General features: G+C 41.9%; 1 protein-coding gene across 1 annotated transcript in view; it reads left to right on the top strand.

The window, feature by feature from the left end:
- Znrf3 (zinc and ring finger 3) overlaps positions 1 to 11217 on the top strand; it is a 166264-nt gene that overhangs the window by 97673 nt on the left and 57374 nt on the right. Inside the window, exon 2 of the mRNA XM_028758108.1 lies at positions 2126 to 2251. Within this exon, the coding sequence (XP_028613941.1) occupies positions 2126 to 2251 (126 nt within the window). The remainder of the gene's footprint in view (positions 1 to 2125; positions 2252 to 11217) is intronic.

Here is an 11217-nt window from a genome sequence, read left to right as displayed (position 1 = left end):
TCTCTCTCTCTCTCTCTCTCTCTCTCTCTCTCTCTCTCTCTCTCTCTAGCATATTGTGTTATGTATACAGCTGTTACCATTATGAGGTTCTATCATCGTCAAGAAGAAATTTTACCCACAGAACAGTTGCTTCTTATCACTTCCAAGCCCAGGATAACCACTACTCTGCTTCAGTCTCTTTATTTGCCTTTTTAAATTTTATATGAATGGACTTATACCTGTTTGGCCATATCTCCTGGCCTCTCTTCAATGAAGTTCTGAAAAAGACTCAGCTCTTACGTCTGCAAAATCCAGGAAACCTCCATCTCATCATGCCTAGTCATATATGCCAGTGTCTTACTGTGTATGGTAAATTCTTACTGTGTAAGGTAAAATGTATGAAGGTTAGGATATGGATGTCTTTGGACATGTCTGTTCCTCCAAAGCTGCTCTCTATCACTGACCACACCCCATAGATACAGTTGTCTGTTTGGAATCCTCCAAGCCACATGATCAATTCCATGAAATAGAGTAAAACAGAGTCACAAGTGTTGCTTTTGTGATGAGGTGGCCTGAGACTTGGAAACTGAAGTTGAGCTGAGTTGATCTCACCTTTTCCTCAAGGTTATAGGTGAATGAACTTTTGGTATAATTTGGTGACCCCTTTTCATCTTCTTTTGTTGTTGAAGAAGATGTTGATCCCCAGGAATTGGTGTTAAAGATGATTGTGTGCTGTCATGTGGATACTGGGAATTAAACCCTGGTCCTCTGTAAGAGCATCAAGTAACCAAACCACTCAGCCAACTCTTAAGCCCTAGAACTTCTGAGTTTTAATGAGCTTCCTTTTAGAACTTACTGGATCTTAAAGAACCCATGAGGAAATTGCTACAGAATAGCCTGATACAAGTCAATGCTAGAACTTTAAACATATACCTTGGGATTTCTGTGGTTTTCAAGTTTCTATATGAGAAAATAAGCTGGTGCTCTTCTACCTAGTTTCTATTTTGTGATATGTAACAGATTTTGAAAAGACTTCAAAGAATGTCATCTATTTCTCACTAACCATTTGTAATCTTAAAATAGCCTGCTAATTATTCTGATGATTTGCCACATCTCCAGTTCTCTCATAAAGTCTGAATATGTCTCTAGGCCCTCATGTATAAGTTAATGTGACCTTAAGATCTAGAAGCCAAATAGGATATTATCCTAGTTAGTTTTATTTGTTTGTTTATTTGTTTGTTTGTTTAACAGTTGCTTAGTGTTAGATTTATGATATTTCATAGTAATTTAGATTGGCATTTATATAAGATGCTTTTTCTCCCTCTTATTAGGTGGCTTCTACCTTGGACAAATATTACTTTGAAGGCAGAGAGAAAGTAGCCATAATATATATTTATAGGGGCTGAAATCATGGCCCAGTCTGTAAAAATGCTTGCTTGCAAACATGAGGCCTTAAATTCAATCCCTAGTACCATGTAAAAAATCAAGCACAGTGGTGTACACCTGTAATCTTAGCACTGAACAGACAGAGACAGGAGGATCTCTGAGACTTATTAGCCAACCATTCTAGCCGGATTAGAATGCTCTAGGTTCATTTAAAGGCCCTTTCTCAAAAAAATAAGGTAAAGGGAGATTGAGAAGACATTTGACATCAACCCCTGGGTTCCATGTACCTACATAAATGTGCATACACATGAATATATGTATATACAGTATATACACATTTTTATTTTATTCTATGGGTATGGATGTTATGTGAATGTATCTATGTAGCAGCATATGCATGGCTGGTTCTTATGGAAGCCAGAAAAGGGCATCAGATCCTTTGAAACTGGAGTCATAGACAGTTGTGAGCCATCATGTGCATGCTTGGGATTGAACTTGGAAGAGCTGACTAGTGCTCTTAACTGTTGAGTCATTTCTCCACCCCTTAGAATATCTATTTCTAGGGGTTTTATTGTATTCTCTTCAGTGCTCAGATAACTGTAATGAATTAAAATTTCCTGTGGATTGAAAAACTGTTCCATGCCACAAAGTTTGAAGTTTTGAAGTGGCTTTTGCTTAGCACACGATAAGAAATGCATGAAGTGGGTCAAATCAGTCTGTGGCCAGCCTGTTGATATTTTCTTTCCATTTTGTCTCTTAGATGCACCCACTAGGCCTATGTAATAACAATGACGAAGAGGACTTGTATGAATATGGCTGGGTAGGAGTGGTGAAGCTTGAACAGCCAGAATTGGACCCCAAACCATGTCTCACTGTCCTGGGCAAGGTAAGCACCAGGCCTTCTGTGTCATTGCCATTGTAGTTGGTGTTTTCCACTTATCCATTTTCCTGAGTTTCAAATAGCAGGTTCTGAAGAAGAGCCATACTGGCATAGCACTCCTTCTGAAACTGTGTGAGCATACATAGCACCATGGAGCTCATGAGCTCTGGCCCTGTAAGAGGCCCTAGCCTCAGAGTCTGCTGTACCCCTGCCTACTATGTGGCCTTGGAGAAGTTGCTTTCCTTGGGAGTCTCAACTTCTTATCTGTGAAGTGATTTGATATTAGAAATCCATAATACTGTACCTTACACCTTTGGGGCCAGATGTTTTAGACCCCAGTTAGGGGGTAGGGGGACTTCAGGAAGTATTATGGTTTGTCTATTTTCTGTAAGTGACTCTGGGGACCTGGGGCCATACTCAGTAATCACACATGTTCGTATATGTATAGCAAACCATATGGATATTCAAGTGGGATAACTAAAGCCTAGACAGCCTCCTCTTGCCCACAGGTGCTTTACCTCCAAATGAGTTCAAATCCATTCATTTTTGCTGTCAGGGATGTTATGTAAAAACCCTTGCAATTTAGAGCTTCCATGGTTTCAGAATAGCAGACAGCAATTATGGCCCTGCATTAGAACTTACTTCACAAGTGACTAGGAGGTGAGTTAAGGTCTAATGCCTGGTGCCTTGTGGGTCACTGTTGACTGTTGGCACACTTTTAGAAGCACTACCAAACAGAACATGCTTTTTAGCTGCTAAGGATTAATTAACTTCTGACTATAGGATAAGATAAAAATAAATTCACTTTGGAAATCATCAGGAACTCTTAACTTGATAGATCATAACCTGTTTTAAAGTGGATCATTTTGTTAAAGGGAAGGGTTTTGTGAATGTAATTTGAATTTTTGATTGTGAGAAAGATAGTGCCCCTAAGAGTAGTCTTACTGCCTGGATTTTATGGTCCCCAAAGCTACAGATCTGTGTACTGAGGAAGACAACTGCATTCTCTTCCTGGAAGCTGAGGTTTTCTTTGATATCCAGGCAAGAGAAGAGTTGATAATAGTACAGAGAGCCCTCAGAAAACCTAGAGAATCTTCTGCCAACTACTCCTAAAAGGTCTTTGGTCCTGGAGATCCTCGTGAGCCTAATTTGTTTGTGGTTTTTATGCCTCTTATGCCTTTTGAGAAACTGCATGACTCTAGTCAAGTTTTCCTGCCCTTTCATTGGGGGAGAAACCTGACAGGAATTATGGCCTGTGTGGTTTATGGTTCACCAAGTTGAATAAAGGTGTTTGAGGTGGCTCAGCGTTGATACTTCATCATTTTCATAGTTGACCAGAGTGGCTTACTGATGGTTAGAACAGTACCACTCTCAAGAGTACTTTAGTGTTCTCCTAGGAGAAATGCCAGCTACATCCAAAGTGTAGAAACAGTGGTCTCCTTGTAGGTGTCTGCTTCAACTAGGCCATTTGCCTCTGCTTAAGCGGCTGCTGCTCTATGCTCAGCTTATTGGCTTCATTGTTCTCCCTTCCCCCAACCCAGGGCCCAGTGGAGATCCATCTCTTATGTCTGTAAATGGGTTGGAAAAGGGTCCCACAGTGTAGCCCTTATTGTCCTTTGATGGTTTAGTGATAGGTACTAGTTGAAGTTACTCAGAACCCCAAACTGTTTCCTCCACTGCCTGAACCAACTACACTGTGGTTTACTTGGTGAGTTTCATATGGTTCCACTGGTTTATGAAGCCAGTGGAGTGGAAACCTTAGCTATGTATTGAATTACTGAGCACTTCTTGTGTTTACTCACCAGGAAATAGTTATTGAATGTGGGGGCCTACAAGCTCAGTGTGTGGCTCCACCTGCCTAAGAGCAGCTTATTTCTGTTGGGAAAGGCTGAGACTGGGGTGTGGCACATATCAGCGCATGTTTGTTGTTGTTGTCAGTCTTAAGAGTTGGTGCCTGAGTAAAGTCATTAGTAAAGATCCCTGAAAAATGATTTTTCATTTGCTTTAAATGTAGGTTAGTAGAAAAGGTATGATGAATCAGAACTATTTTGTCTTCTTCCTTTCTTCTTCCTCTTTTTCTTCTTCCTTCTCCTTCTTGTTCACAACTTTAATTTCATTGATTTTGCCAACCCAGTTTTCTACTTTCCTGGGTTCCCAAGAGTAGAAACAAAAGGCTCTGATAGGGGAAGGCACAGTAACTCTCCATCAGCTCAGCATGCCAGTACCCTGCAGACTGTATGGTTTTCCTTCTATTTCTTACTTTCAATGGCTATAGCAAGGATTGCTTGGCAAGGAGAACCACAAAGACAAAGGAGATGAACTAGGAACATAGCTTGGTGACAGAGCTCCTGCCTAGCATGTGAGGCCCTGGATTCCATCACTAGCACTGACATAAAGAAAAAGATATTAAAAGGCATAGGAAGAAACTCAGCCCAGTGTGCAGGTGGAAATGGATGAACTGCTGTGGATGGACATTGAAACCTGTCTCTGTTGCCACAAAAAAGCCTATGGGAAATTAGGAGGGCTAGACACAGGCCTCTCTTACCCTATCCTACCCTACTCTACCAGCCCACAGAAAATCAGCTGAAACCCTGAAGATTTTTTTTTTCTTTTGAGACAGGGTTTCTCTGTGTAGTCCTGGCTGTCCTGGAACTCACTCTGTAGACCAGGCTGGCCTCGAACTCAGAAATCTGCCTGCCTCTGCCTCCCAAGTGCTGGGATTAAAGGCGTGCGCCACCACTGCCCGGCTGACCCTGAAGATTTTAAAAACATAAATGCCTCTCTAAGAGTCCAAATCAAGTTTTACTTTAAAAGCAAAAGACATAAATTCATCACCTTGGTGTATTACCAAGGGCTTTTGAGTTCAACACTTTAAAACTCATGAGAGAAAAATAATTAATGATCATATCCTTCTAACATTTTCAATTTTGTAAAGGTACTGACAAAATCAACTAGGTAAGTAGAATTGGGGAAACTCTAACTACAGGGAAGAAGTGGGCCAGGATGCCCCCAGGCCTCACTTCAGGCCAGGCTCAGGCAGATCTCTGCAGCAATTTCTCTTTTACTTAGTGTGAAGATGATGTTCTGGGGCCTTGCTTGTCTGAAATTCTGAGCTTCTGGATCAAGGTTAGGATCTTCCCTAATGCCCTCATTACAGAACTTAACCCTATGACAGTAAAACAGTAGAATTGACATTTGGGGGCAGCTTACTTTGAGAAGAGTCTTAAATCATTCCCAAGTCTGTATGCCCCAGGAATTTCATCCCTTCAGTTTCATAGTGTTTATTAAGAATCTTACAAGGCTGCAAAGAATTTAAAAGGTTAATCTTAATTTGGCTATTATGACCCATCAAATTCACAGAGACTCTCATGATGTGCTAGAGTTTCTAGCAGAATTCACTTGGACTGAATTCTGAAAGTCCAGGCTGGATAAACCCCAAACCCTAGATAGACCAATTCTGTGGTAGCATTTTGAAATACAGTAAATTCAGCAGTCCTGGACCTGCCTGTGTCTTGTGCTTTGGAAGATGGTATGGGGAAGTTAATATAAAGATATTTAGAGGATTTCATGTTAGAATGCCTGAGAGACCTTAGAAAGGCGACTTTAGTTCTTGGTGCCTTGCTTCTTTGTGAAGTACTGCCTCTGATTGCTGTAGAGCTGTAAGGTGTTAGCAGAGCGCTTAGCTCAGAACCTGGCTCATGCACCCATCCTGAACACTGCCTGCTAGAAGCTGTAGTTTCCTTTGCTTGTTGAACTGACATCTTGTCCATGCTCCCATGTTATGGTGAGGAAACTGAGTCCTAGTAAGGTTCTCCACACGATCTGAGATCACACAGCTCATAAGACCCTGGAGCTGAAACAGAACTGTCCGTGCTTCATCAGTGTTGAATTATTGCCAGGCATTGGTGGCACATGCCTTTAACTCCAGCACTTGGGAGGCAGAGGCAGGCGGATTTCTGAGTTCGAGACCAGCCTGGTCTACAGAGTGAGTTCCAGGACAGCCAGGGCTATACAGAGAAACCCTGTCTTGGGGGGTGGGGGGAGGAAACAACAGTGTTGAATTCTTGTCTTCTCTTGTTTCAGTCGGTCTTTTCTAGATAATAAGCACCAGCTACTTTCAGTATCACTTGAATGTGATCAGGACTGTTGCTTCTTCATGGTAGAATCACAATTCTCCCATAGACAGGGCATTTGCTCTGAAGGTTGAACTGTGTTATAGAACCTACATCTGGTACTGCCACTCCTCACCACATCGACAGCCCCCTCCCCAGATCTCTTTATACATCTGTTTTATCCCCTTACCCCTACGTACTCAGGAGATATAACCTCCATATTCCTGGTTTTGAGTCTAAAAGGATTCCAGGAAAGGGATTCTTTGGCCCATCTCAAATCAGGCACTCTTCTTCAGGCTTATCAGTTGTGTTATGGGGCTGAAAATACTATGAAACTAAACTAAATCATGTGTGAGGGTAAGAAGAAAATGTATTCTTCAGAAAGGGGTAGGGGCTGGAGTAGTGCTGAGCTACTATTTATTCCTAAGCATGCCCCTGTAGTTGCTAGGGCAAGAATGCTGTTACAAGCTAATAGGCAATGTTCTCAGTTTATCCCAGGTCACTTGAAGTGGGTCTGTTGAGAGAAGACTCTTGGGTCATGTGTGTTTGCATAGCAGAGATCAGTGCATAGATATGGTGACTGAAGGGATGGATACCAGCCAAAATGGACTGTGAAAGCAGGAGATAGAGAAGAACAAAGCAAAGCAAAGGGAATCATAGCTTCTTTAGAGGTATGGAAAGTTGCTGAGGAAGAAAGCTTACAGGTTGAAGAAATATGATCTCAAAGGTGCTGTTGAAAGATTCTAATAGAATTACATCATAATTTGCCTTTGGCAGTAACATCCAGGCTGGACAGAGAATATGAGGTACCCTTTTGCTGCAGTCTTAGGGAACTGTATAGGCCCACACATTGCCAAGGGAGTTGGTGAGGAGTTATGTTTGCCTCTGTCCTGGTCAGTTTTCACACATAGACATACACAGAGACTGAAGAGTCCAGAGTGATAGGGAAGAAACCTGCTGCACCATGAGCAGAACTGCTCTAAAAACTGGCCCTTCTGGTGAACTACAGAGAAGCCAAGGGTGAAGGTTGATAGAGAACTGCACCCTGTGCTGATCTGCTTTTCCAGATCAGCATCTCAGAAATGTCATTGCAAAATAAAAATAAAAATATTGCCGTTTTATTTTCCTTTCTGTTGCTGTGATAAAACACTGGCAAAAACCAGCTTGAAGAGGAAAGGGGGACACACACACACTTACTCACTCACACACAGAAATCTTCCATTGGTTATATTTCTCTAGTGAACCCTGACTCATACGCCTGGTGACCAAGATGATCTGAAGTCAGTGCCAAGGGATATTTTCCTTTTAATCCAGGTTTTAACTCTAGTTGTAACTGTTTGTTTGATTCCATACTGGGGATTGAAACTAGCCAGCCTTCTTCCCCCCCCACCCCACCCTGTATAAGCACTCAACCACCAAGTTATAGCATCCCAAAGTTGTATTACTTTTATAGTGAAATCCAGAAATGCAGAGAGTGAAATAATTGCTGCTTGCCAGACTCTGGGATCTAGGAGCAGGAAACCTTTTTTTTGTTTTGTTTTTTAAACTAGGTGTAGAATTTCAATTTGGAAAGATGAAAAAAATTTAGATTTTGGAGGATATTGATAGCCATAATTGACAATATAAATATATTTCATTCTGACCTGCACACTTAATAATTAAAGTGATAAATTCCACGTTATATATTTTACCCAAGTAAAATATGGTATCTCTTAAATCAATTTACAGTGTATGGACTAGAATGGCAGTAGGTGTAAGTAATTATAATAAAGTGGGTTGATTTGTGTCTGAAATCCCAGTACTTGAGAGATCAAGCGGGCCAACGTGAGTTTCAGGTCAGCATGGACTACATAATGTATTCTAGGTCAGCCCCGGCTCCAAAACACAGCAAAATAGCAACAACAGCTCTAAAGTTTTTGTTCCTGAGATGATAAAGTGTAGTCCCATGAAAGGATACCTGATAATTCTGAGTCCTGGTATATGGAAGAAAAGGAGACAGAAATGGCCAGAGAGCCTCATCCTCCTCTGAACATCAATCTATCTCAGGAAAGTGTCTTCCCTGTTCAAACTACAGCTCTCAAAATACACAGGTTTATGGTTTTTGTTGTTGTTGACAACAAACCTTCATTTTTGTCATAATTCTTTAAGAATATTGTATACTATATTTTGATTGTATTAATCCCTCTTCCTCAACTCCTCCAGATCATTCTCTACCTCTCTAACCACCCATCCTTATGTTCTCTCTCAATCTCTCCTCCATTGAATGCAGTTTGTATTGTCATAATAAATACTCCTGAGCATGAGGCCCTGCCCTGGAGTGTAGTCGATATACCAGGTACCATACCATTAAGGAAAATTGACTTTCCCTCTTCTGGCAGCAATCAGATATTAATAGCTCCTCAACTAAGGATGGGACTTCATGCCCATCTGTACTGACTGGTTTTGTGTGTCTTAACTTGACACAAGCTGGAGTTACCACAGAGAAAGGAGCCTCAGCTGAGGAAATGCCTCCATGAGATCCAGCTGTAAAACATTTTCTCAATTAGTGATCAAGGGGAGAGGGCCCAGCCCATTGTGGGTGGTGCCATCCCTGGGCTGGTGGAACTGGGATTCTATAAGAAAGCAAGCTGAGCAAGGCAGGGGAAGCAAGCCAGTAATCAGCATTCCTCAATGACCTTTGCATTAGCTCCTGTCTCCAAGTTCCTTACCTATGTGAGTTTCTGTCCTGACTTCCTTTGGTGATGACCAACAATGTGGAAGTGTAAGCTGAATAAACCCTTCTCTCCTCAACTTGCTTCTTGGTCATGATGGTTTGTATAGGAATAAAACCCTAAAACACCACCTCTATTCTTCCATACTGGGGTTTTGTCTGATTTCAATTTTTGCAAGTCTTAAGGTGCATGTACCTGTTGTGCCTGGAAAACAATTTTCTTTAAATCATCCACCATAGTGACTCTTCAGCCTCCTCTTCCAAATAGATCTCCGAGCCTTGAGGGGAGGTTTGTAATATAGCTATCTCATTTAGGACTGAGCACTCTGAAGTCTCTTTTTCTCTGTACATCGACCCATTATGGGTCTCCTTGTTAATTGTGACCTGTTATAAGAAGCATTTCTCCCCGAACCTCACCTAGGCAGCACAGTAGACCTAGCCCTGATGTCATGGGCATGATAGAGTTGGTGGGCTGACCAACTCAGCTTCCACCCAGGGCCAGATCCAGGGCTCTGAGTTGGTCCACTCCAGCATCCACCCCATCTATGAACTCCTGGAGTACATGACAGGGCTGGTCCTGCAGATCCAAAGCTGTGGCATGTCCATTGAACATTTGCAAGAAAAGATGTGTAGACAAACAGGAATTCTGCCTGACACACTGTGGCACCACAGCTTCCAAGTCGAGATGTTTGGTTTTTGTTTTTTGATTGATTGTTTGGTTTGGTTTTATTTTTTGTTTTCTTTGGTAGGGAGGTTACAAGGATAGAGAGAGAATAGAAAAGGACAGGGAAATGAGTGGGATTGGGGTGCGTGATGGGAAATTCTAAAAATTTTTAATTAAAAAAGCAGCAGCAGCTTCTCTTCTGAGGACAGAGACATGTACTGATCTGTGGGGTTGCCAGTCAGCCATCAGGAGGTGTTTTATTGCTATGTCCGTTTAGTACAGTAATTGTATTAAGTTCTCCCTTAGGGCCCATGCTCTGTCTGTGGTTTCTTGGTTTTGACAGTGTCAGGTTCCATATCCTGGGGTGGGCCTAACACTTATTCCTCCCCTAGCATTCACATCACTCTCGTGCCAGTGGGCATATCTTGCCAAGGACCGTCGTTATTGTAGTTCACAGGGGGCATAGCTGGGTGAGCTGGATGATTGCACTTCTCTTCCTAAAGTATGCATAGTGTCTTCCAGCACTATGAGAGCTAGCCAGTAGACATGTTTCTGGCTGATACTATCTGTATTTGTCTATGTTCTAACTCAAGAGTGTGTCTTCAGCAGTAGGTTCTTGCTATCATGCTCTGGATTGTAACCAACACCATTGACTATAGCCTGCAATAGACACAGGGAGCAAAATTTCCCCTAAGTGCTAGTGACCTCATAATGATGAATGGGTTTTGCCAAATATCTTGGAGCTCTTTTCTTCTGGGAGCTGTCTCACTGACTTGTCCAGTAAACACTGGGCCTAATACGGTTCTGATGTAGATGTTAATCCAACTGTTTAGGTTTTAAAGTGTGGCCAGGAGACCTATGTCCTTTCCAGGACTCAAAAGATCATGACTGTTTTTATGGTATACTACAGTCTTTCCCTCCATCCCCTCACAGTAGTCTTTCCAAGGGGATCATTGTATGTGCTGACTTCATCCCACTCATGACTAATGGAATATGTATTTGCATGTTCCATGTTTTCACTTTTACGGTTTTGTTCCTAATCGTAATATAGAATAGCTGTAACCCATACAAACATGAGAATATGGAGTGAAATCTGAGTTTGCTAACCCAACGTTATATTCCTACAGCAAGATCAGCTTACAGAACTCAGCTAAGTTCTGTGACTGTTAATGAGTCAGTGGGAATAAGTAGGCACAGAAGCCATAGAGGGCCATTTATAGATAATAACCAGATGAATATGAGAACTTCTTAGTATCTTAGAACATGTTAGTAGTATCTTTGAGGCTTGCCTTGGTATGTACCCTTCAGCCATGACCTTCCAGAAACAGGGATTATCTGCATGAGCAGGAATTCTTAGGTGGCTAGTAAACTGTGGTGTTCTTTTTGAACTCTGTACCTACTGGGGTGGGAGGAGAGGTGCTTATCCTCAGCACACCACTCTCATTTGGGGTTTTGCTCATAGATGTTTCCAGGAATACTTGAGTCT

Source organism: Grammomys surdaster, unplaced genomic scaffold, assembly GCF_004785775.1.
Source record: "Grammomys surdaster isolate TR1022 unplaced genomic scaffold, NIH_TR_1.0 126187, whole genome shotgun sequence".
NCBI classification, from domain to species: Eukaryota; Metazoa; Chordata; class Mammalia; order Rodentia; family Muridae; genus Grammomys; species Grammomys surdaster.
The sequence above is the reverse complement of the archived record's forward strand: the minus strand, read 5'-3'. Positions and strand labels throughout refer to the sequence as shown.